The 27,887-nt window shown below is 33.2% G+C and overlaps 1 protein-coding gene across 3 annotated transcripts in view; it reads left to right on the forward strand.

Annotated features, from left to right (window-relative positions):
- Nucleotides 1-27,887, forward strand: part of mv (lysosomal-trafficking regulator mauve) — a 329,493-nt gene that overhangs the window by 139,831 nt on the left and 161,775 nt on the right. For 2 of the 3 annotated variants that reach the window (XM_089092605.1, XM_089092608.1), the window contains exons 15-21: nt 1,752-1,830; nt 8,930-9,126; nt 15,697-15,870; nt 17,852-18,151; nt 20,484-20,745; nt 24,484-24,614; nt 27,177-27,494. In XM_089092605.1, the coding sequence (XP_088948731.1) occupies nt 1,752-1,830; nt 8,930-9,126; nt 15,697-15,870; nt 17,852-18,151; nt 20,484-20,745; nt 24,484-24,614; nt 27,177-27,494 (1,461 nt within the window). The remainder of the gene's footprint in view (nt 1-1,751; nt 1,831-8,929; nt 9,127-15,696; nt 15,871-17,851; nt 18,152-20,483; nt 20,746-24,483; nt 24,615-27,176; nt 27,495-27,887) is intronic. The other variant, XM_089092607.1, reaches the window with a different exon arrangement.

Below are 27,887 nucleotides of genomic sequence, written 5' to 3' on the forward strand. Positions count from 1 at the left end.
TTGTCGTTTTCTTGCTAGTCTGTGGAAAAGTAAATACCGTTTTTACAATTAAGGTCATAACAAGGTTTCAATATCAATAACAAAGTTTTGAACCTGATTTTTTTTTACGAACCCTTCTTAATCTTTTTTTATCTCACCATAAGCTCCTCTCCCCGGAAATAAAAGCATTTTTAATAAAAGCAGGAAATAAAAGCATTTAAGGAAATAAAAGCATTGGGTATTTGGGAAATACCCAAGCATTTTTGTTTTGCTTTATTTGAAAGGAATTGAAATAATATTTAAAATAATTAGCTAAAAATAAAGAAAAAATCGTTCGATTGTTTATATTAGTAGCAGCGGCAGTAATTGTAGTTAGTCCTTTCTAAATATTACTTCTCTAAGTCTAGGGTTATCTTTTACTATTGTTAAAATAAGAAGAACGCTAATCCATTAAGTTTTGAGATCCCTTCACAGACCCTAAGGATTTGGGAGAAAAGGTTATCAACCTATATGAACCATGGTTAATGAAAACATAACCCCATTGATAGTTGAAAGTTAGTCAGAAAGGCTTACTCAAGGAACAAAACTGTTTACTAAGTATTGTTTATTAGATTAATTCCACCTATTCTTCTTTGTATACAATCTCTGTTTAGTATAAAAATTAATGTCTCTTTATATCTAGCCAGGCATGTGTCTGGACATATTAGACATTGAAGTGTGAACCTAAAAGATGGGGAGGAAAGAAGCGGAAAGAGAGGGAGAATTAGGGCTAACTATGGAGGGAGGAAGGAAGGAATGGAGAGGAAGAGGTATTGAAAAAGAGTGAAAGACACTGATAAAATACTGAAAGAAAGTGAAAAAGTGAGAAAGAGTAAGAGAGAGCTAATGAATGAGAGTGAGAGAGGGAGTTAGAGAGAGTAAAATAGAGGAAGGTAAAGAGAGTGGAATTGAAAGATAGAGAGCGAGAAAGAGGAACAAGAGAGGGCGAGAAAGAGTGAGAGGGTATGGGACAGGGATTTAGATAGAGTGAGAGTGAGAGAGGGAGTCAGAGAGAGTAAAAAAGAGGAAGGTAAAGAGAGTGGAATAGAGAGATAGATAGGGAGGCAGAGGAACAAGAGAGAGCGAGAAAGAGTGAGAGAGTATGGGAGGAGGAGTGAGATAGAGTGGGAGGGAGAGTAGGAGTGAATAGAGAGTGAGTGTAGAGGGAGAGAGAGAGAGAAAGAACGAGAGAGAGAGTGGGGAAGAGTTAGAGAGTGTGAAGGAATGAGAGAGATTGTGAGGAAGAGTAGGAGAGAGTGAGTTTGAGATAAATTGGGAGATTTTGGGAAAGAGGGGAGAGAGTGAGGAAGAGAGAAAGAATCCCCTGTTTAAAGTAGATTAGTTTTTTTTTCAGATTTTTTGTTTTTGTGCTCTTCTTGTTAATGAAAAGGAATTGTTACTTTAAACATTAGGGTCATATAATATTTCATTAACATGGTTTTGATCGTGGTTTTCCCATGATTAATCATCCTTAATTGTATATGATTTTACCATAAGTTAAAAATAAGAAAAATTACCAAGATAATGAAAAGAAATCGGAAAGCAACTTAATTTTTGTTATGGTTTTAATTCGAAAAGTACCACTTTCTTCCAAAAAGTCATATCAGAAATTGTTGTTTTATATTATTTGAAAATAATTCTGATAACAATTGAAATATTTAAATAATAAAAAATTAATCAAATATCGAAATATCTTAGACTATATAATAACTCATGCTTGCTATTTATCATAGGAACAACTTTTTCTGTCTTATCGAAGCGACGCAGTCAACGCAGCACTTGTCTATCCTACGGTTATTACACCTATTTCAGGTACGGTTTTATTTTGAGTTTTCCCTTTCTCACAGTTTTTTCCCACTTGTTTATCTTTTCATTTCCTCAACTATTTTCATTTTCGGACACTTCTTCAAAAAAAAAAAAAAAAAAAAAAAAAAAAAAAAAAAAAAAAAAAAAAACTGTTTAAGATGTACACAAACCTTGTATTGTAGTTTCATCTTAGTCATATAAATTTGTTAGAGCTTGCCGTTGCTTTACCAGAAGTTATACTTATTTACTACGGTCGGCTATTTTACGCATATGCGTAAGAAATAAATTAATTAATAATTGATTTGTAATAAATTTTATATTGTGAATTTTAGCCTGCTCTGGGAGCAGGCTAAAATTATTTTTCTGCTTTTGATGTGTTGGGTGTTCTGTGTTATTTGAGTAAGGAAAAATAAAAAAAGAAAAAGGAATACAACCTACACTTCAATATTCGTGTGTCTCATAATTTTGTCTTTTACAACTATGGTTCTAAAAAATTCCAATTTTTCAAGAAAAGACAACATAAAGACTAAAGGTGAAATGATAATAATAATAATAAAAGATCTATCCTAACATTTTGGGACTAAACAGTACAATAGAAAATTAGAGAAAAATAAAATAATTGAAGGGAAAAGCGTTTCACCAACCTTTACTGCTTACTTAATCAAAAGTAGAATTTTGGAAATAGATGTAATTAATTGTTGAAACGTGTTCTATGTTATCAGACACCAGAAAAATATGGGTCGAAGCTTTGTATTGCACTTTTCTCATAGGAAAGTCACTGTAATCTGCGGAATATGTTTATGTAACAACAACGACAGAATAGCTTTGAAACTCTTTGGGCTACTAGTGTGTTTTATTTTCCTTTTTTTCAAATAAAGATTGGGATTTAATTCAATTTTGAAATAGAATGAAATGAATTAAATGGTATGCCCAATTCAAATCAATATCAATGAGGTATATTTTGAAGTGGATACCAAGTTCTAATTTAGTTAAGGTAAATTCGCAGCATCATTATCTCCATCCCATAAAATCCCAAGGTTCTTGATCTATCACCTCTTTGATTGGTTTAGCTGAAGCCTGAATCCGTCTTATAATTATATTAAAATATATCCTTTATATAGAACTAGAAAATGTCTCTCGATGCAAGGGAAGTACCAATGAAAGTGCCTGACTAGGGATGCATGCACCATTGAGTATGGGAGAAAGGATTCATGGGGTGGATTGTTTCAACTGAAATATATTCAAGTGTATTTAACTAAAATGACTGATTTAAAAAAAAACGAGTACAAGATAGTCATTTTTATAATTACTGATTGACTGATTTAAAATGACTGATAAAAAAAAAACGAGCACAAGATAGTCATTTTTATAATTACTGATTGACTGATTTAAAATGACTGATTAAAAAAAAAATGAGCACAAGATAGTCGTTTTTATAATTACTGATTGACTGATTAAAAAAAAAAAAAAAAAAAAAAAAAAAAAAAAAAAAAAAAAAAAAAAAACGAGCACAAGATAGTCATTTTTATAATTACATATGGAAGAAAAGTCTATATATTATACCCTTATACCCGTATAGAAACATTTCTCTCTAGTAAGTATTTTAATCGGAAGGGCGAGCTCTGTGGAGGTATAGATTAAAAATCTATGCCAATTTTTTCTTTGAGCTCGTGAAAGTCCAGAAACAGGCTAATGCATGAATCGTGATAACTATGAATCGCACTAACCCGTGAGAAAAGGCCATACTGCCACCGCTTGGCGAACCTATGTGTTGTCATTCCTTTTAGCTTTGTATATAGCAATTACTTGTTCTAACACTAAAACTAAAAACGCAAATGTGACTGATGTTCGTGTTTACGCATGAAATGACTTTTCTTGAAAGATAAATTTTGAATGATAAATAAACTCCCTGTATTCCCTTTTGTTCACCCTTTTATATTTTTTTTACTTACATAAGCTCTTTTTTTTTACAAAATACAAAAGGACGAAAATTTTAATATGTTTCTATTGAAAAGCAATGTTATTTTCTAATTTCATGTAATGCCTTAAACTAACACAACTCCTGACACATTTTGATGGTCTAAAGTGGCTGTAGTGGATGGAGCCTGGTGGATTTTCGACCTATCCAGAGCTGGGACGATTTTGATTACAAAAATAAATCCTTGTATAAAGGTATTATTTAATAAAAAAATACAAAAGGATGAACATCTCAGTTTTCATATGTTATTATTTAAATTTGACATTGTATCCAAGTTACCTGTAATCTCATGATTTACCACAACGCCAGTTTTAACGTTAAACCTTTAATAAAAATAGTTTTAACATATTTTTATGGTCCTGAGTGTCTCTAGTAGCTAGGTCTGCTGGATATAGGCCTAGGTTGATTTTGGGCCTACCCGAAAAACTGGGAGGACATCGGTTTAAAGTTCTAATTAACCTGAATTAATCTCCTAAAAAGTAATTGGGCTATATTGAATGTGCTATTGTTGTACGTACTTTCCTTAACCCTTTCAAGACTGGCCTAAATAAAATAAGTATGAAAAAATAAAAACTATAAAATTAGCTTCAGAGAGGTAACTATGCCACAATCAAACTTCAAAAATTTATGTTCAAAATGAAGTAAAAAAAATATATATATATATATATATATATCCGAGTAAAACATAAACAAACTTACTATGAAAACAGCAATGACGAATCTGTTGCTAGATAAAGATTGTATTTTAAAGTCAGACTACAAAAGTAAAACGAGTGAAAAAGAACAGGTCTTCAGCTTCACTTTCGTCAACTAAAACCTCCATTTATTTTATAGCTCTAGAGATGCTGAAAGATAATAAAATTTGAACACATCAACACGGGTAACAATTGATCCATTTTGTCGAGGAAATGAAAATAGATGTAACCCTACCAATAGAATCGAGGAAATTGCAACAAATTGTCTTGTCTCTTTTCAACACACAGACAAAAAAAGACAAAGAAAAGTGTTAAATTTAGTTAATTTCTTTTTTTTTTAGTTCGACGTACACAATTTTCTTTTTATGATCGGGCGCCCAAAAACTAACTTCTAAAACTTCTTAAACTAGCTTCTTGTGGGTCCGAAGGATTCAACTAGCTTATTCTTTTTTATTTATTGGACGTATATAAAAGTTTTTGTTTGTAATTGGATGCACAAAAATAGCTTCTTAAACTAGCTTATTGTGCCTTCGTAGGATTGAACTAGCTTCTTCTTTTTTATTATTAGGCGTAAACAAAATTTGTTTTTTTTTCTAATTGGGTATGCAAAGACTAGGTTTCTTAAGTTTCTCAAACTAGCTTATTAAATTACCTTCTTGTGCGCCCGATGGATTAAACTAGCTTATTTTTATTTTAATTGGGTGTACACAATTTTTTTTTTTTTTTTTTTTTTTTTATAATCGAGCATACAAAGACTAGCTTCTTAAACTTCGAAAACTAATTTCCTGTGCCTCCCACCAATTTCTTTGTATTACCATCACTTAAAATCACTAAAAAAACACCTTCAAAGTAATTACCTATTGGGGTTTACAAAATAACTTGTTCGGGGGGGGGGGAGGAAGGGGGAGGTTTACAAAAAACACTTAAAAAGACACATCATAAATTTTCTTTTATTCATTTTTGTTACGGTTTTTGCGAGTCGGACAAACATTTCGGAGGGAAGGGGGGTTCAAAATCCCTAACCTCCGGATATGGCCTTGCGTAAACCTTATTTCTGGAACCTCTCAGGCATAATTACCTAAATCTTATTTAAATCTTAAAAGTAATTACCTAAATATTAATAGTAAATACTCAAATCTTAATTCGGGAACCTCTGAAGCGTAATTTCTTAAACCTTATTTTGACATTAAAAGTTAACACTAACAATGTTAACATAAGCTTATTTTGGAAACTCCTAAACATTAGTTATTGTATTACTAATCATACCGGCAAACTAAAATGCCGTTTCTTAAGATTTCTTATAATCTAATAATTGTCAATAATCATGACCATCAAATAAGATCACTGAAAAACACTGTCAAAGCATCCTAAACCTTATTTTGGAGACCTTTCAAGCGTAATTAGTTAAACCTTATTTAGAGTTAAAAAGTAATTACCTAAACTGTATTTCGTAAACCTCTTAAACATTAATTGTTTACCTTATTTTGCTTTATCATCACTTAAGATTACTAAAAAATACCATCAATGTAATTACCTGAATCTTATTTCGGAACCTCTCAAGCGTAATTATCTAATCCTTATTCAAACCTTAAAAGCAATTAATTAAAGCCTATTTCGAAAATCTCTCAAACATTGGTTGTTCATGATATTTTGTATTGTCATTACTAAGATCACTAAAAAAACCGCCACTTTAATTACCTAAACTTTATTTCGGAAACCTCTCCAGCATAATTACCTAAACCTTATTTGAATTTTTAAAGTTATTACCTAAACCTTAAAAGTTAATACTCAAGCCTTATTTCGAAAACCTCTCAAGCATAACTGCCTAAACCTTATTTAGTCTTAAAAGTAATTACCTGAAGCTTATTTCGCAAACCAAAAAACATTAATTGTTTCATTACCATCAAATATTTGTCAAAGTAGAACACCGTCTCTTAAGGTCACTTATCATCTAATCATTATCAGCAATTATTTGTATCACTTAAGATCACAAAAAAATACAGCAAGTAATTAACCAAACCTCATTTTTCTGAAACCTCTCAGGCATAATTGCCAAAATCTTATTTAAATCTCAAAAATAATTACCTAAGCCTTAAAAGCAGTTACTCAAACCTTATTTCGGAAACCTCTGAAGAGTAATTGCCTAAACCTTATTTTTATCATTAAAAGTAATTACCTTAACTTTATTTCGGAAACTTTTCAGGCGTAATTACCTAATCCTTATTCAAACCTTAAAAGTAACTAACTAAAAGCTTATTTCGGAAGTCTCTCAAGCGTATTCACGATATTTTGTGTTGCCATCACTTAAGATCACCTAAGAATCACCGTCAGAGTAGTTCCCTAAACCTTGCTTTGGAAACCCCTTAGGTGTAATTACCCAAACCTTGTTTAAATCTTAAAAGTAATTACCTAAATTTATTTTGGAAACACCTCAAGCGTAAATGTTTTTTTTTACGCTTTTTTTTCTTGTTAAATTGTTGTTTTTTTTTCACACATATGAAAACCAATGCGAACATATATTAAAATAACTTATCACATTCAACACAAAGGTAAAAGGAACTGCCTTAGACGAACAGATGGATCTTAAAACGAACAAAAACCTTATTTCAGATACCTCTCGGTTGTTACTATCTAAACCTTAGGGGTTGAGAAGAAGGGGAGAGAAAAAATTACCTTAAAAGTAATTGTCTGAAGCCTATTTCAGAAACCTTTCAAACATTATTTATTCATGATATTTGCATTGTCGTCAAAGTAAAATACCCGCTCTTAAGATTACTTATCATCTAATCATTATCACCAATCGCTACTATCACTTAAGATCACTGAAAATACCGTCAAAGCAATTACGTAAACCTTGTTTCGGAAACCTATAAGGCATAATTACCTAAGTCTTATTTAAACATAAAAGTAATTACCTATATTTTAAAAGTAAATACTCTAACCTTATTTCGGAACCATCTCAAGCGTAATTACCTACATCTTATTTTAACCTACAAAGTAATTATCCTAAGCTTATTTCGGAAAACCCTCTTAACATTAGTTCTTGCAATTACCATCAAATACCGTCAAAGTAGAATACCATTTCTTAAGATCAGTTATCATCTAATTATTGTCACTAATCATTACTATCGCTTAAGATTGCTATAGAATGCCGTCAAAGTAATTACTTAAACCTTATTTCAGAAACCTCTCAAGCATAGTTACCTAAACATTATTTAAATCTTAAAAGCTATTACCTAAACCTTAAAAGTAGTTACTCAAGCCATATTTCGGAAACCTCTAAAGCGTAATTAGCTTAACATTATTTGGAACCTTAAAAGTAATTACCTTTAGCAAACATTTTATTTTCAGAAACAGCTTATTTCAGAAACATCTCAAACATTAATTGTTCAGGATATTTTGCATTACCATCACTCAACATCATTAAAAAATACCTTCAGAGTTATTATATAAACTTTATTTCGGTAACCTCTCAAGTGTTGTGTTATTTTTTTTTATGTTGCTACTCAGAAGCTATAGTAGTAAAGTATTTATTTGATATTGTGACCTCTATTTAATATTGAGCTTTCATTTCTAATTCTTCGAATGATATGAAATGGTCGAAAAAGGCCCCGATATTGTCACTTTATTGTTATTTTCAATCAGTTTTATTTTTCTTCGAGTTGTTTTGATATATAATGAAGACTCAACATTAAATTACACATAAGGAGTATTTTCCTGTCCATTGCTTTGCAATTTTCCTTGTTATTTCTTCACATACGGTGTTTTCCTATTATATATAATAACTTTGATGCATAATTACGGTGTTACAGTATATCTCTATATGGTGTTTTGCTACAACATTGAGGCGTCCTTCTCTCTCTAAGCTACAATCGATGCTTGAATTTTCCAAAAAAGGAAGAAAAAGAATGAAACTTGTAACTTTAAGTTTTTAGATCTCATGGCTGGAGGTCTATTTTTTCTTTTAAATGATATTTTCCGGTAAAAGGATAATTTTTGCATTTTACTGGGGGGTTTTCTGTATCCCTGTTAAATACTTTCGTAGAGTCAATGATGAATGGACAAAGGACTTTACTTTGTCAGTCAGGATAGTGACTGACTGTTGTGACTGAGAAAGGGATTCATATCGAATGTGTGTGTTTCATGTATCACTGAGCTTCGCTTGTATGTGCCTAGAATTGGACCTGGGCATATTTTGTTTCAGATTTGTATTTAATTAGTGTTTGAGTCATTTAAAATCTAAAATGAAACTCAAAGAATGCTCTGTTTTTCAAAACACCACCTCCTTTTATTATATAAGAACCAAGTTGTCTGTTCGGAATTTTGGTAACTTTAACACGTATGTGAAGAAATACTGATTTTCTGTCTCTTCTAACCTTTGCATGAAATCTATGCTTTGTCTAACCTGCTTATGCCTGCTTCAACCCCTTAGGTAGCCACTCGGCATTTTTTAGTCGACCTATCGAGAGTTTTGCTGTCTTTTCGACAGATAAGCGATCGTCCCAGCAGCCACCGATAGAGGTCCCTGTTTCCCTAAGTGCTGAGTTGCGACCCCTGGCTTGCACTCATGTCACATCGTCCGTTCGACGTCTGGGAGGGTTGTCGGTCCTTCTGTTCCTATTCGCGAGGGTAAGTCTTTTATTTTCACTCAGTTAAGCTGAAGGTCTTTCTTATTTAGATTTCGTGCTGTAGTTATTCCTTTCACTATTTGTACCCAGTTCAGTCTAATATACTGTTGATGGGTCAATGATTTTTTTGGTAGATTTAGTTGGAATTGACTTGCAAATTTTCTGAAGGATTTTTTTTTCTGAAGGTTTAAGTTACACATTCTGGGAATTGCAAAAATAAAATTTTTGTTTTATATATTAAACTGAATTCCTGTTTCGTGTTGTAAAGAAAGTCCAATTTTTTTCCCACTCTTCAAAACCCGCACAAAAAGCAAGGTTCCTCTAGAGATTGGTCTGACGGGGCTACTCCGTGAAAAAATTGATAAAACACTTGCCTACAGTCATACATGTTTTATGTTTTAATTCCCCGCCCAGCTAGGAACAATCTTGTTACACGAGATATATCTTGACATATGTCTCTTCGGGATATTTTCCTAAGACCCTGTTTTATGTTTATCTTTGAAAGTCGTCATGAATGACTGTCTAACAGGCTGTTCAGATTTATTAGGGGCTATTTTTTTGCTTTTTAATCGTGCAACTGTCTACCACAGCAACTTTTTCAATTCACTACATTCTTGTGTCACAAGGAGAACCATAAGCACTAGATATGTATTTTTTGGCTTTAGTCCAAAGCAGAAATGGTCTACACTGAATCTAATTGTCTCATTGTTGCTGCTCACTTAGTGCACAAAAACATGCATGACAAGCATAGTTTTATTTAGTATTTTAAACTTAATTCTGCTTCTCATATTTTGTTGGTTATATTATGTGAACAAATCTTTCAACCCAAGAGAAACGTAGAATTTTCGTACTTAAAATCTTCAAGCACAATTATTTTTCATGTCAAGGTTCACTTGAGTTTTTTGTTTTCTGCCTTATGAATATTTCTTAGGCAGACGAACCTATTATTCTTCTTTTTTATTCTGAAAATAAAATGTAGAACAAGATAAAGAAATCGAGAAGACTTGTCTGTTTCATTCACATAATTATATTGAGGAGGAGATCAATACTAAAGTTTTCCAAGGCTTGTTCTCTCTTTTTGTACTTTTCTAAGTAGCGATATTTCGACATGGCCAAACCACAACACTTTGTGCAAGCGTCGGAAATATTTCAGAAGTCTAAAACACTTTAAAATGGTCTGATTTTTGTTTTCTTAGTAATATTGAGCCATATCCACTTGGCTCTGTTTCAGTTTTCTGGTCTCAGCATTTACCGGCAACTTATTACACTTACCTATGTACAGTTAGTTTTAAAATCGTTTACTGCTCTGGCAATATTAATTTATCGTGACTGGGTTCTTTAAAGCTATTCGTTGGAAGAACGGTAATACTCAGTTAGGACTACGTATCGCAGGGAAGGGGGTTTTTTACTTAAATTTTAAGCGTTTTCGACATTGTCTAAATTTCACGTATCTTTTGTCTAATTTATCTGTAAGTTCCTTTATTTTATTTAATCGTGTGCGTCTTAAATGGAGGATATATAAACTGACTTAATATAAACTGACCTAAAACGTAAAGGCGTTTTTAGCATTATTGGACATTATTAAAAGTATTCTACATCAATAAAAATGATTTAAAAAAGATTTAGATGATCTGTATGCTCACTGTATGCTCACTTACATTCATAAATATCTTTACAGGATTATAGAGTTTTCTGACATCAAAACAGCGTACCGTAGCCTCTGTAGCTCGCTTTTTTTTGGTATTCTGATTAAGAATAGTGTGGAATTCTTAAGTTACGAAAATTGGGCTTTTGCATGATAAGCTATTTTTAATATTATCATTTTAGTAACGTTTGTTTGCAACGTTTAACGTTATTTTTTAACGTGCGTTATTTTGAAGTTGGAAAAGCCCCTAATGTTTTAATTGAAAGAATGAGGAGAGGACCTAATTAAAAGTCCGAGAATTGTCCAGGAAAAAGAATCGTCCTTAAGCCTCTTTCACAGGTATGCTTAGCTAGTTATCTGTTTCGAGCCATCATCACCTTGGATACTAATCAGAGCTGCATATAACAGAGTCAACAAAATATGATATTAGTTAATAGTTATAACTACACATGGATGGCTCGCTAAGCGTGCCTTCGATTTGGGCTTCCCGTCGAAATATCCTGCTTTTGTCGAAACAAGGTCATAGTCTACTGAAAACAAACTTATTTAAGCCCACTTATTTAAGCCATGTATTTAAGCCCACAGACCACCCATTGAGATCAACTTTGTGCGGCCATGTCTTTGAGAAGGCTGGTCAGTGTTTTGATTTCTTTTATTACCAAAGGCCTATTTCTTTTCTTTAGGAAAACACCTATTCGTTTTTCTTTAACAAATTTCTATTTTGGGTGGGGGGTCAAAATATCCCTAAAGAGATTTTATTGTGTTTGCTTCGTGATATCAAAAAAGAGTTGATTCTACTTTAAATGCTGTGTAGCGCCAATTAAAGGGTGCTGGTCTGTCCGGTAAATGTGCTTTATAATTAACATATTTGCTTATTAACTTATAGTTTTTTTTCACCAATAGCCTTTAACGTTATTAGAAATGTGCGGAACTTCTGATACTGTTTAGCAAAGGTGCCGCACTTAGGTGTCACAAGAGGATGCAACCTTAAAACTAGGAATTTCACAGAAGCTCATCAATGCTTCCCCAAACGCCTCTAATTTTAATGATACGGTCTCTCACAGCCTAATAGTATTTCACTATAACGAATGAGCCACAATACTTTGTGGCTCATACATACTGGGACAATACGTGCCATTATTGTCAATAAAGTATTGTATATGGGACAATACTTTGTCCCACAATACTTCAAATAAAACATATTACTGTATTATTGCAGTAAATACAACTCATTTCAAGCACTTAACTTAAGGAGGGACGCCAGTCCAGAGCCGTTTTGGCCGATTCGAGCCCTTTTCCTGGTCGACAAAAAGGCTCAAACACAAAGGTATCAGATTTCACACAGACTTGAGTAAACAAACGCGAAGAGGGCGACTTCCAGGGGTTCCTTACGCTTTTGAACAAAAGGAAGCCGCTTTTGAACAACTGACCGCTTTTGAACAAAAGGAACCGTTAACCCCCTCAGCATAATTTATGCGCCCACATCCGTTTGATTCCAAGTATTTTAGGCTCTTTGTCGGGTGATAAGTAATTTGAAACGTTGGTATGTAAAGTATTTGAAGGGACTGCAGTCAGCAAGTGTTTTTTATAAAAATATGCTGCAACTGCTTCAATAGAATATTTTTCGCTGCATTTTTAAGTACCAATTACGACAATATTGACTGCAGCGATCTTGCAGGCAAACCCAAAATAGGTTTTTGAGTTTTTTGGGATTTCAGGAAAAATAGGTGTCGGCTTTAGCATCTGCTAAATCAAAATGTTCACCTGATTCTATTCTATTAGAAAAGACTGAGACCGCCTAACTGCCTCAACTATTAATGTCAGACAAACTCAAAACGCTTACTATGGGAGAGATAGGAAGGTCGCTTCAAGTATGGTCGCCCCTTAAATACTGTGACGAATGAACAAATAAACGGTAAGACACCTAGGCTTCACGAGTGTGTGCAAGCTTCAAATTTGGATTCCATTGAAGCTCATTTTAATTTTTTTAAACGTGTTGAGTTGAGTGATGCTGTCTTGAATACAGATGCGGTTTTAGGGGTAGATAGGGGGCACTTGCCCCGGGTGCAGAAATTTTGGGGGCGCAAAATTTCAAATAAATAAAATAATGGTTAAAATCATTTTGTAATTTTAGAATTTTTTTTTAGCAAAATAAAATAGAGGGCGCAGTTGACTGTAAATATAAGCAAATTAAATCCAAACTTTATTTTTTCCCATGTGTTTATCGCCATTCTTTGAAAATAAAAGTAAGTAGACTGAATTTAATGAATATCAATGTTTTTTGTGATGTTTTGTATTCAAACCTGTTCGTATTTTACAGGATCTCGAGATAATTAATAATTTTGCAGAGGCTAAAGTAAGAGAAGTTAGATTTAAATAAATGCAAAATTTTGTTAAGAAATGGGAATTTTGCTAATACACGAAAATTTTGTAAAAATTTGGCCTGAAAATTTTTGGGAGACAAGTACGGGGGGGGGGGGTGCTAGTCAAGATTTTGGACCGGGTGCAAGAATGGCCGGAACCGCCACTGCTTGAATAGCCTTATAATGTTCTAATATGTCCCCCTATGCCATACTCCCCCTCCCCTAACATCTACGTTCAGTGCAGTTCACGATACTCACTTGAACATAATTACGAATTGCAAAGAAATTAGTGTACTTGACATACGAACTGAATTGATAGTAATTATTTAGCAAGCTGATGGACCGCTTAATAATTGCGTGGTTAAAAACTAGAAATCTGATTTTTAAAGGTCATTCTGCGAGAAGGAACGGGGATCTTGAAGAATTTTTTCCCCCAATTGGGGAATTGATGGTGCCAGCTATGGCACCATCTGAATATTCTTCTAATCCTCCACTGTTGAATTCCTGCTACTTCCCTTTTGAAGTTGGAGTAATTTTTGTATCTGCAGGGAAATCGTTCTGGTTAAAAACTAGTGAAAAAAAGAATGAAGTACAATAATATGGTTAAGGTAGAGTTCTGTTCTTCTGATAAAAGGGGATTGTGCCTCACCAACAATGTCACTACCATTTGTCTATAGAAGAATTGCTTACGACTGAAATCGTTTGAAGGCTGAAAGGGGAAAAAATGTATGTAGGGACCAACAACTTGTCAGTGAGAATTTAAAAACATGAGGCTAACTGAAAAAGAAAGTGAAAATACAAAAATAAAGGTAAAGCTTCATAGTTTTGTAACAAGTGAACATAATTTTTTCTATAAGGTTAGACACGGTATTCAAATCTTCGTTGAAGTTGGTGGTCCAAAATGGGCTTCGAGACTAATTGAGTGTGTTTTTTTTCAGTGTCTTCAGGGCGCCAATTGGAGGGGGGAGCGGAGGGATTTTGAAAAATACCTTTTTGTTTTGGTGTTTCATCTTAAAAAGTCTTAGAAACAGAAATGCCTCTCTCCTAGATTTTGAAAAACATGTCTTTCTTGTATCTTCATTACAAGTAATTGAAAAAAAATCCTTGTCCCTCCCCTACCTTTTCGTAAATTTGCACTGCTGACACTATTGTAGGCATGTTGCTTTTTCTGAAAATAAACAGAAATTGAAATTGATTTTTTTTTCTACGATTCAAACAATTACTCTATTAAATTATAACTAACTCTATGAGATGAGATATGAGATATACATTTATTAAAAAAGAAAACAAACACTATTCGCCTTTCGCCTGCCAAGAAAGACAATAAGCTTGAAAGGGCAAGCGAGGTTATCACTCTCAGCTAATTAAAATAACATTCATACCATGCTACTCAACACACAAGAAAATTATCGGATGAAGGAATAAAGGAAAAAAAGAGAGAAAGAGGAAAAGACAAGAAGTAGATAGAAAAAAAAAGAAAAAAGAAAAAAAAAAGAAAAAAAAACTAAATCGGGGAAATACCTTAAATAGAATGACAACCTGGAGTGGGCATAACACCAAATTCACTCACGAGATAAAAGAAACTTCTTTGCCCATGACTTGAAAGCCGGAAGACTAGGCGCATTTTTCACACACTCGGGCAATATATTCCAAACATGGGGACCATAATGGCGAATCACAAAAGATGCCCGAGTGGTGCTTCTAAACTCATGAGTTAAGTCATCAGCTTTTCTTGTATTATGATCATGAAGGTCTCTATTAAAAGTAAAAATATTTTCAAAAGCAGGGGTGACCAGCTGATTCAAATATTTATACGAGAAAATCGCGACTTGGTAATCTCGAATTTGGGATACATCCATTAACTTATTCTTTTTAAAATGCTCATAAGCAGGAACCTCATCAGAGAACTTTAACTCTTGGTTAAAGTGTAAAGGAACAGCTTAAATCCTTCCTGAAAGACAGTTTGGAATTTTGAATATAACTTTCAGGGATTGGATCGACAACCCAAATCAAGGTGAAGGAAGGCTTATCTCAATTCCTACATCAACTCTGTTGATGTAGGAAAAGCCAACCATTTGCATTTTTTCCGTTAAGTTTCGTGAAAAGAAACCAAAAGCAAGCCACTTTTCTTGTTCGTACAACCACTTGCCTCTCTGGTATAGGAACCGCAAAGCTATCTTAGATGGAATAAATATATTAACATCAAATAAAAATTTAAGACCTTAAAAAATAAGTAGCGAACTAGGCTTACTTACTTCCCATTTTGAAGTTGTTTGACGTTCTGTTACAAGATAAGCTTTGTTTGTGGTAAGGGCCTTTCAACCGCCTCGCACTTTCTTATGTGTATTTGTTTTTTTCTTCTTTACTTTTGTAATAGCAAAACTTTTTTTGGTACGTTTTCTTCTTATTTTCCTTTTGTGTTTTTGTTACTGCACTTCTTTTGTTACATAAGGAGTTAGAAATAAGTCACTATTATTAAATCATTATTCAGATTAAGAACATTGTTCTATGTTTGTTATTTTTCTATCGTGGTAAATTTATATTTTCAAGTTGCTTCTTACAGGTGGTAGAAAAGGGTGATGATGAAGTCCTCCACGCGTCAGTTCTTAGTTTGCTACTAAATTATATGAGAAGTAGTTCCTGTCTTCAGTTGGAATTTGTGTGCTTAGATGGTAGAATCATGCTACAACACCTTTTGATGTCCGATAAATTCAAATCTGGTTTTCATACACTAAAGGTATGGTATTACGGACAATAAAACAAGCTAAACGTAAGAAAAATTACGCTGTCTAACATTTTTCAATTTTCTTAGGGGGTTGTCTAATCAAGGGGGTTGTCTCTTCTGTATTTGAAAGTGTGATTTATACAGTTAAAGTTTTTTTCTCTTGACTTCTATTCTACTGATAATATTTTATCATCAAATGGCTTCGTCCCCTGTGTACAGATATGATGCGAATGATACCGCACGTATTATAGACTTGTAAAGGGGGTGGGGTGGGGGATTGCTTACTGGCCGGAAGTTTTACTTTCACTTCTGTTACCCCTTTTTTTGTTTTTCTTTGGAACTATTGAGCTGACCGCAGGGACTTTCCTGAGAAAAACACACACAGAGTCAGGCTACCCCCTAACCTGGCAATTTTTCCTGCTGAGCTTATGGGAATCATGTTTGCTCTTCAAGCCATATCGAGTCAAACATACATCAGATATTAGAAATATACTGTCTGCACTGATTCTGTCTCAACTCTGGATTACCTTTCACACTAGCAGCACCAAGCATGATATGTTACTTTCCAGATTGAAAACTTTCTTACTCAATTTTCAAGAAAGGGTATATTAATTTTATTTATATGGACTCCCACATACTTTAGGATAGCAGGAAATGAACAAGTGCACCTGGTTACAAAACAAGCCTGCCAACTGGAGCTGATCAATTTTACCCCTATTACTGGTCCTGAATTCCTGTCTTTAATCAATTCGTAAATTTTAGAGGAAGAAGAGGCTTGGTTCCATTCTTCTCATACCTGGCTCTTATACCTCTATGGTTATAAGCAGCCTTCAAAAGAAATGTACCTCCCTTCCCCTCCCGTATCCTTTCAATCTGCCTATTTCGTCTTAGATGTGGCCATAAAAAAGCAAAATCAACCCTTTTCCAATAGGAAGTGCCCCAACCCCCCAATTGTGACACATTTGGACTGTATGAAGACATAAGCCACCCCATCTTTAACTGCAGAAAATATGACAAGGGGAGAGAAATATTGAGGAATTACGGCGGGAAGTCGTTTAAGACATTCACAATTCATGCGTGCCTGGGTCATCACACCTCACCATCTTGGGCTAAAAGACTAAGCATAAGCTTATTAGGTAGATTTTTTCAGACTACTGGTTTGGTTCATTCCCTATAAAACTTTTTTTCTTAACTCCATATATATTTTTATTTTAGAGTTTTTTTTTTATTCACTTGTATTTTGTTCACTCCCGATACATTTTTGTTTTATAGTTATTTTATTTACTTGTACTTTATCTGTTTGTATTTTTAAATCTAGAATCACGTGACAGGTTATAAAGCACAAATGTATTATTTATTATAAATGTGTTGTATATGTATTATAATTGCATTATGACAAAGCGTAAATATATTATTTTGATTTTTGTTTTACAACGCAGGCAATTGCTACAGATGAATAACCCCCTACCAATAACAAGATAAATGATACATTGACGAATTCAATGAATATTGACTGAAGTGACACCCAAGCAAGCTAGTGATTGTATAAGGCACAGAGAAAATCAAATGATACGAATGCATATGATCTTTTGGTCGAACGCTTCAAACCCCAAACAACATCAACTACATACTTACATAAATAAAGTTCTTGTGCACTTCAAATGAATTATCTAAATTGGTTAAACACTAAGAGGTTGAAATACTTAGAAAACGTTAAAAAGTCTAATCTCACTTGACCAAATTACAGAAAAACAATCTGACGTCTCTATCGAGACTTAGTCTCGAGACTTAGTCATATATCGAGACTTAGCCTGACGTCAAATCAATAGTGCTATTCCATTATTAAGGCTAAAGTGATGGACAAAACCGTTAGAGTGGGAAAAGGATATAAATAAGATTGAAAATTAATGAAAAGCTGAAAAAATAAAAGTCTAAAAAGAAGATAGAAAGAAAGAGGGCTAGAGTGAAATTCTGATAACTATTTGTCTTTTAGGTTTTTCTCGATTTGTGCTCTGAAACACCATTATTTTTACACAACCCCCTCCAGAATGAATTTAAATTAATTAAGAAAAACGGAACTGTTCTGACCAATTTCAATTTGTTGGCATTCACTCTCACGTTGTGGGAGCTTTGGATTGGAAAAGGCGAAACTTCGGCGAGTCCTGATTCCCCGCTGGCCTTTTTATTATCTGCTCTGCTTCAGTCTGTCAAAGAGGAGACAAAATACTCAGAGTTTAATTGCTATATGCTGAACAAGATTAGAATATTGGAGCTGCTTTTAACATTAATCAAGGTAATCCTCATTTTGCCCTAAAACCCATGTTTGATTTTTTTTTTCTGTAAAAATGTAAGAAAGAAAATATAAAATAATTTGTGACTAAGGACGTGAACTGGAAAAAGCCATCTCTTGGAAAATATTTTCAACATTTCAATAAATCTTCCAGTATTTTCTCTTTATTTTGGTCTGATAGAAATACTTGTTATGTAATAACGGTTGTGGTATATTTTGAACCTGGTTTAAATCATACAATAATTTATCCGTTTTAAAAAGAAAAAAATGAGTTTCATTCAGATGTCATGAAGAAAGCGATCGAAAATGAAAAATGAATCAATAATTTTTGGCTACCTGATAAACGTATGTTTCACATCTAATATGACTAAGAAAAAAAAGAGAGGTTACAAATCTTAGAGTAAGAAAAGTCGAAACAAAAATAAAGGAGACAAACTTTTTTTTATTTTTCTCTACTCATTGGAACCTCAATATAAAATAAAAATATCGTTAATATAAAAATTAACTCAATGATAGTGGTATATTTTGAACCTATTTTTAGATACAAAGCGAAATTCAAAAACTTGTCCGTTCTGTTTATACTGTCATGTGTATGGGCATTCTTTCACACTGCGATTTGGTGATATTAGCACCAAGTCAAAATAACTAAGAAAGCTTATAAATTATATTTAATTTGGGAAGGTGTTAATAACGTAATACTGCACACTTTATGAATAATAAGTTGGAAGAATCACTGATAGTGGTTTGTGCTCATGTACTGCAATGAAGTAGTGACTCCAATGAATTTTACTCATAGTTGTAAGAACAAATAGACATGACCACACATGGGCAATTGGCATTGAAATCTCATTAGGAGACTTCATTACCCAGTTTGGTATGTATAGGGATTGAAGCTATCCTATCTGAGACTGACTTTTTAAAGGGAATGAAAACAATTGGAAGCTGAATCCAGATTGGAAAATTGGAAAATATCCAGAGTTATTTTGAAGCTGAATTTAGGAAGGTAATTGCTCACCAGATAGTTATGTTTTAGTAAATATTAGGATAGGAATTTGAGACGAATGCTCCAAGAAGAGTTGGATATTAAATTGGAAAGTTACAGCTGATATTTTAGGAAGGAAGAAATTACTAGAAATAATATTGGATAAATTTTAAGTTCAATTGAAGATAGAAAAGTTTTGTATAAGAAGTTTATGTGTTATAGATCTTACGAGAATAAAAGGCAAGGTTTTGTAGAAGGTATTGACTTTATTTTGTTAGGAAGCAAATTTTTTAGGATGTCGATGCTTACTAGACTGAGAGATAATGTAGATAAAGTTTTAAGAGAAAAAGTATGTGATTCTAAGAAAAGAAGGGATTTTCTCGCTTAGATTAATCATCTTTGATCTTCTATACGACTAACAGTCTCTTAATTAACCTTATTAGTAAGGAAGCTGGATGCAGCGAAAATCTACAAGTTAGAATAGCCCAAGCACATGGTGTTCTTTTTGCTATTAAAAAAGATTGGAAGAAAGGAAAGATAAGTCTTAGACCTAGATCAGAATGCTAGAATTCTGATGTTAATGACAGTTGACTTGCACGACTCTGAAATATTGGTCCTTCGAAAAGTAGACAATTGTATAGTAGATATTTTTCACACTTAGTGTTTAGGATAGTTTTAGCTACATGTTTCGACTTCAACGACTTCATATAAAACAGTAGGTTTCATAAAGAATATGGCTTGATCCCAGTCTCTATAGCTGCTACGAAAGCAGTGACGTCGTTTGGGGGGCAAGGGGGCTGGGCAGTTGCCTCCCCCCATAACTTGGAGAAAAAAAATATCATATAGCCCATACCCCTTATTTTCCCGGGTGTTGACCCATCTTCCCCGCCCCCCATAAAAATGCTGGAGCTATGCCTCTGTACGAAAGTAAGGTTATGTAAGGTTAGTAAGGTAAGCCAGATTTTACAAAGGAAGGATGATATGTTGAGAAACTTTGCTTTTTTTTACTAGCTTAGCTGGGGTCAAACGAAAAGCAGGACGTCTTCCAATGGAGTGAGAAGAGGTCATATTGTGCAATTTACAAGAGGTAGAAAGTTTATGAAAGGGAGCAAAGAGTGGAGCTCTGAAAATGGTAGATTGAAGAAGGTACATGCTAACTATATCTAAAAAAAAAAAAAAAAAAAAAAAAAAAAAAAAAAAATCTTTTTAGCAATGAAGCCTTGGTTCTCCCCACCAAGAATCATTCGGATATTCTCCCTCTCCTAAACAGACATTTTGCTGCCTCCCCTCCATTATAATCTGATAAATATATATCACAACTGCCCATAATTTACTTCCTGTTTTTCTTTTTAGGAAACCACACTAGTAAGCTTTAAGCTTGACATTTGCCCTGAGATAAGTGACACAATTCTAGAGATTATTCGCAATGTATGTGTAATGCCTCCAAAAGTGGATGATTTGATTTGTATACGGGATTTTATAATATTGGCACATCCTTCCTCTCAGACTTTCATCAACCAAACACCGTCCAAATTCTTTTTTGTTTTGCCACCATCTGACAGTGGGAACTTTTTCTCCTCTGGAATCAAAAGTGCTGTATCAAGAACAGGAAAAGGTAAGCTGTATATAGCAACTTCTTTTTTTTTTACTGTGCAAGGGTGATCAGAAAGAGAATCACCCTGTTCGTTTAACATAAGCAAATAATTCCAAAAATAAAATTGAACAAAATAACAAAGACCTATTGGAGAAACCATATTGACCGCAATTCGAATTTCCCAATCCCTTGAATCTCTAAGCATACACCCGGACAACATTACTTCAACTGCAACTAATCAAAAAACCTATGGACTTGAAGAAATTTACAACTTTTTATGTAACTACTGTAATTTGAATCTAATTCATTTTGTTGATACTGTATTAACATTAAAAGAAACAGTTTTTCTGGTGGAAGTAAAGAACGAAATTGAAACTTAAAACGAACAAAAAATATCCCTTCCATAGTCTACGCAACGTATGTTTAAACTGACTTGTGATAATTCCTTACATTTTAAAAATTGCGGGAAACGGGGGCTTTGCTGAAAGCAAAAATAAAATGTGATTTTTAGTACAGAAGAAAGATAAAGTGACTTACGGTTTTTTATTTCAGTAGAAAACAAAATAATTTAGGAAGTTTTGGTATGGTTTGAATTTGTTCAGTTTGGTGTGGCTTTTGCAAAATGTGCTTAATCTAATGAATGGCCTTCTTTTTGATATAAAATGGATATTTGCTGATTATGATGTGACAAAATCTAGAGTGAACATATGTGGTTCGCGGTTTGGACTGCTCACTAACTTCAGAAATTCAAATCATAGCTTGAAGGTATCCATAGTATAGACAGAAGTCACTAGGTTTCTGGAGTCTATATTTTTTTATATAGGCTCCAATAAAATGTGATGATTATGATGTAACAAAATCTAGAGTGAACATATGTGGTTCACGGTTCGGACTGCTCACTAACTTCAGAAATTCAAATCATAGGTTGAAATTATCCATAATATAGACAAAAGTCACTAGGTTTCTGGAGTCTATATTTTTTATTATTTTATTTATAAATGATAAAGTTATAACAAAATTAATAATAATAAAATAATAAAATTAAATAATAATTAAATTAATAAATAATAATAAAATTATTTATTATTTTTCTATTATTTTTTATTTGTTCCTGATTTCGATTAATGCTAGAGTGTGTTTCTAGACTTCAATGTCTTATATTACTAACTATTCGGGTTTTGTCATTTATTTCTTGAGTTTTGAAGTATTTAAATTCTTTAATAAAAGTATACTAATGTTGCTTTTTTATTTACCCTTTAATTTTCTCCCGGTTACTAATGGACTTTCCTTCTCCTAGAGCAACACCTTGTTTTTTTTTGTTTTTTTTGCGTGGATTCTGTGTTTTCAGTAACGCCCTTATTTTGGATAATTCTGCTAATATAAGGAATTGTTCCGGAACTAATTTTATAGATTATGTTGCATAGACTGCGAAGAAATGATTTTTGTCCTTCTAAAGTTTTAACTTGACTCTTTATTTCCCTCAGAATAGCTAGTTTTTTGTGTGAATTTTCGCTCACTTTTTTTTCAACGCATGTTAAACCCGATAAAATGTTCTTTATATATATATATATATATATATATATATATATATATATATATATATATATATATATATATATATATATATATATATATATATATATATATATATATATATATATATATATATATATATATATATATATATATATATATATATATATATATATATATATATATATATATATATATATATATATATATATATATATATATATATATATATATATATATATATATATAAACAACATTTTATCGGGTTTAACATGCGTTGAAAAAAAAGTGTTAAACCCGTTAGTAATGTAAAAAAGTGTCATGCGTTGAAATGTAAAACCCGATAAAATGTTCTTTATATATATATATATATATATATATATATATATATATATATATATATATATATATATATATATATATATATATATATATATATATATATATATATATATATATATATATATATATATATATATATATATATATATATATATATATATATATATATATATATATATATATATATATATATATATATATATATATATATATATATATATATATATATATATATATATATATATATATATATATATTTATAATTAAGTAATGATACAAAAAGTCCATGTGACTTAGTGTTAAAACGGAGCATTAAATTATATCTCTTAATTCTGACCTCGTTCAAATTCTCCAAGGAATTTATACACCGATTGCCGTTATTTACAAGGTTTGTGCAGGGTTGACACTTAAGCATTCTGGTAGTCAGGTGCGTTTTATCACAGGAGTCTTTCTGAGAAGCGGCGAAGTACGAATAACTGGACTAATACCTACTTTGATCACATGAATATAATCAAGGAAATATTTTTTTCCCCAATATGTCTTCGATTTGCAAACCTCCAGTTAAAGGTTTTGCAATGTCAATTCAGGTTAATTTGGCAATTACAATAACAATTATTAATGCCCAATTCACATCACTTGTAAAATTTTTATCAAAGACTGTTTCGCTGAAAAAGGTTTTAAATTTTGGTTACAAAGAGCCTCGGCTTCTTCTTGTTGAAGCTACTGTTGTAACTATGAAATGAAGAAGACAAATGAAGAAAACTAAAAAATAGGAAAGAAAAAGGAGAAACTATCTTCGCTGAAATTCAATAATCTTTGATTTTCAAGGTAGGGAGAGGGGGTAGGTAAACCACCAATAAATGATAATTTATTGGAATACCACAGATTTTACACTCCCAGTTTTTTTTTTACCCCATTTTGGCTAAAATAGATGTTTTGTGGCACAAAATAGGAGACAATGGAACTTTGTTGCGGCCCAATTTACTTGGTTAGCTCAGAGGGGGCACTATATATTTTTACTTAGGTTCAAATGCGCCCTTCCCCGACATTCTACAATAATAAGTTCAATACGATCAGCCCTGTTAAGAAAAAAAGAGACACTCCAGCATGGCTGGCGCTAAAATGTGATTTTTGGTTGTTGATCAATGTGGGGGAATATAAGCCCATGCTGCAAGGTTTGCAGTTATCGGGATTCCATTGATGTACTTCTTATTTCAGTTTGTAGTCATATTTGAGAGCTATCAGGCTACTTTTCAAAATTCTCGTACTTTAATTTTAGAAATTGTAAACTACTGTTTAATTGAATCTGAAAATTTTTTATACTATTTCCAAGTAAATGTCAGTTGGGAAACATTTGTCACTACAGTCCCTTAAGAAAACTCTTTTTAATTTTTGCTGCTATGGACCGTTCTTTGCTCTTTACTAGGTAATAGCTACTGTCACAACTATGATAACATAAATATTAAACATTATGCTATAATGCAGCCACAGAAAGTAATGCTTATCAAGGAAAGGGCCATGAAGGCTTTACAAAACTTGGAAATCAATGCCAAAGAGGAAGAAAATTTCTTAAAAAAAATAACCTCAACAATGTATTTGACAGGATGTTTCGGGAGGGTTGGAGTTCCACTCACACCTTGCCTGGTTAATTTTCAATCTTTGGCCCCCAAGTAAGGATCTGTTGGCTGTGAGAAATTTTCTGTGAAAATTATGAATTCGTGACATATTGCGTTGTTGTGTTCTCTCTCTCTCTCTCTCTCTCTCTCTTCTCTCTCTCTCTCTCTCTCTCTCTCTCTCTCTCTCTCTCTCTCTTTTTTCTCACCCACCCTCTCTTTCTTCCTCACCTTCTTTCATTCTTGAAAAGTAAAATTGTATATTCTTTAGAAGGGCAATCCAAATCGGACCGTGCAAGCAGCCATGCTGAAATTGAAGCTGCTGAGCAAGACAGCAGTAGAAAGAACTTTACACATCCTGTTGATCCTCAGACACTAAGCAAAGCCCTGTCTAATTTACAGGTAAGCTGGATTGTTTACACAGCTAGAGATAGCTTCAGGTTAATAGAGGTTGTCTCGAATCCTTCTTATAGTCAGGTTAATTGAGGACCATGGTCTCGAATCCTTCTTATGGCAAGTTTTATAGTAAATTGTACTATTTGTTCTAAGGTTCCCTATGTGTATGTTTCGTATACTGGGCTCCGTTATGCTTGCCAGATATAAATTTTTCGGTTTCCGTATGTATTTTCACATAGTTGTCCCTTTGTTACAAAAATAGTTTAATGTCCGACAAATTTACCACAACTTAGTTTAATCTATATTTATGTATAAGACGAATATCCTGTTCATCTTATTGCATCTAAAGATTTCGTGATAAGATACTGAATACTGAACTTACAGTAAGCGTTGCTTATTGTTGACTACATGGTACATGGTATCCAGGTAGAAGGGGTAGTAAAATCTTATAGCTAAGTTTCAACTACGAAAAGGAACTAGTCTTAGTGACTAAGGGAATATATGTCAAAATCAAAATTAGAATAAACCTAGGCTTCAGTAACTACGATATTTGGTAACTACGGAAACCGAACATTTTCTTTTGGGTTATATCCCTGACAATCGCATATCCATGAAACATTTTAAAATAAGACGATTCGTCAGCTGCAGCAATAATAGGAAGAACAATCGGTTCAAATGAAACAGCACTGCATTAAAATCTGATTCTGCACAAATATCGTATTTTAATGCAGATTTTAATGCAGTACGGTAATGCAGAACGGTAAAATACCGTTCTGCACAAAGGTGTTCAGTTTAATTCTTGAAAAACAATGAGTTCGGAAGTGACAAAGGTTCTGTTTATAAATATCTTTCTGCTGCTCGTATTTACTGATCTATGTTTACGTCGAATAAGATTGGCAATGCCAGCCACGATTGAGATAAAATGTCTTAGTACCTCTAGCTTAAAGATTCGTTACATGATGTAATAAATTGCTAAAAAAAAAAGCAAAAACTGTATAGTGAGGCTTTTTGAGCCAAGACTGCCTGGAAGGCAGGGGTACTTTGGCTTGTAGGCTGGGATAAACCGCTTCACTTATTCAGGTAGGACCGTTTTCTGCTATTGTAGATGGCCCTCGCTTTGCTAAATTGGACATTTTGCCTTTTGGTTATTATGGAACACCCAATAGAAAGTTGTTACTTGTAAAGAGGTTAAAGTTTGTTGGTAATTTTCATTTAATTCAAGGATCAGTATAATCTGAAGTAGAAAAATTTCATATGCAAAAAAATGTTTTTCAGTCGAAAACAGGTCGTTTATACTACAATTTAGATTCAAATCACCCGCTTTGTTTATTTGATGAAATTTTTCATATTTATTTTTACCATATTTTACCTATTCATTTCTTTTCTCTACAATTCTACTTTTAAGCTTCGAACTTGTCCAAAATATTTTATGCTTTTCAAATACAAGTGATAGAGACAAGTTTTGTGGCAAGGCGAAATATGATGGAGATGGACCCACTTAGGGGAAAATATTATCCTATATGATTGCTTAGGTTGTTTTATTGTCTTTTTTTGCTTTATTGCTTCGTATTAAAACACTGAAAGCAAAGAATAATAACAATGACTGTTTGTTTACGGAAGACGTAGCCGGTCATACTATTAGAGCCAGACGGTAGTAATAATGACAATAGAAGATGAAAAGAAATAGTCAGTGAAATATCACCAGTACCCGGTTCACCCAGTGGACTTGTCCAACTTCCTAAGAATGCCCTAAAGCCGCTCGCTGATGACCAGCCTTATAGAACAAAAGAGCTTGAGACGAAATTGATACTAGATGATATCAGTGCCACTTGTGGATTCCTTTAGTTAAGATCTCCTTCCGCCCCCTCTTTCTTCTGCATCATTTGACAGTATGCAATTTTGAGAATGAATCTTGTACAAAAAACGCAAGGAAGTAATTCACGAAAGAAAGTTCGGGTTTTAAAGATATAAATGTGAAATTAATCATCTGTCATGTGAATGACTGACCAAAATTATGTAACTAATTGTGGTAACAAAAAAGGGGAAGGGACACTAATTGTGTCAACGAAAAGGGGGAGCGGTAGTATGAGGTTGAACTGGAATATGGCAATTTACATCGACCATTGCTTCAAAGAAAATAAAGATCCAGATCTATACTTAGAAAAACAAGGCTTAAAAAGTAGTAAGCCAGACATAGTTGATATAGCTGCTATTTAATGGCTTGGGTTTCAACCACGATTTTTTCAAGGGAGCTGCTGCTTAAAATATGGTCCCCCCACTCAATAATTATTTTTTTGAATATTTGCACAAACTTACTTAATGACTTGCCGTGTGAATGAGTCTTTAGAAACTTGTTAACCAGTTGTAGGAGGTAATCTCTGCTTGTATTCTGCTGTCAAGTCAATTACTTAACGATAGAAAGCAGACTAACAAGTATACAAGAGGTGAGCCCAGAAAATATTGTCTTGGTTAGAGGTGTAGTTTTTTGGCAGACATGTAATTTCTGTGTTTTCTTTGAATCCGTAGTGCCGGAACCTAACATGATGGTATTTGTTCTGCTCCTTTTAGGTTAAGTGGAATGCCGATAACCCGTCTGCACAAAACTCCAGTCTCTCCTCAACGTCGCAAACCGTTCCCAGGTCTTCTTCTCAGCCACAGGAAGCAATAAGCATATCAAAGCCATCGACAGAAATGAACTCCACCATAAGGGCCGATCCAGGCGGCTATAGTGCTTTCAATCATGAAATGTCAATGGAAGCTGAAGGACTTCTTGAAAAGGGCGAAGAGGCAGTTCTCTTGGATGACTGGGAACATGTCACGGCGAAACACCTTGAAAGCTCGAGCTCTGAAGGCACTTCTCAGCCAGAAATTATTGTTACCTCTGAGGTATCTTTGGTTTATGAAGTTAGGGAGTTTTGTTTGGGTTTGAATATTAATTTGGATCTTAGGGCGTAGAGTTTGTTGTGTGTCTACGCTGGTGTAATCAAATATTTGATCTTCTACAAGGATAGCAGCATTTCCTTGGTAGATGATTTCAATTTCAGAAATATCCCCCTACCCCCCTTCCTCGAAAAAATTTTGATCTTCCTTCCGCTAATGGTCGGATTCTATGTTTTTATACGGGATAACGTGTAGCCTACATAATTTATACAAAGTTTCAAAGTTATTACTTGCTACGAAATAAAGGCGTTTTTGACTTGAAGCATGCTATGTTTGTTCAGCCCTACCGACATCTGAAGTTTTTGAGAAGTAAAAATGTCTTTTCAGTTCAAAATTCCT

The sequence above is a fragment of the Artemia sp. Qi Xiang Cuo genome, chromosome 7, assembly GCF_049724085.1.
Source record: "Artemia sp. Qi Xiang Cuo chromosome 7, ASM4972408v1, whole genome shotgun sequence".
NCBI classification, from domain to species: Eukaryota; Metazoa; Arthropoda; class Branchiopoda; order Anostraca; family Artemiidae; genus Artemia; species Artemia sp. Qi Xiang Cuo.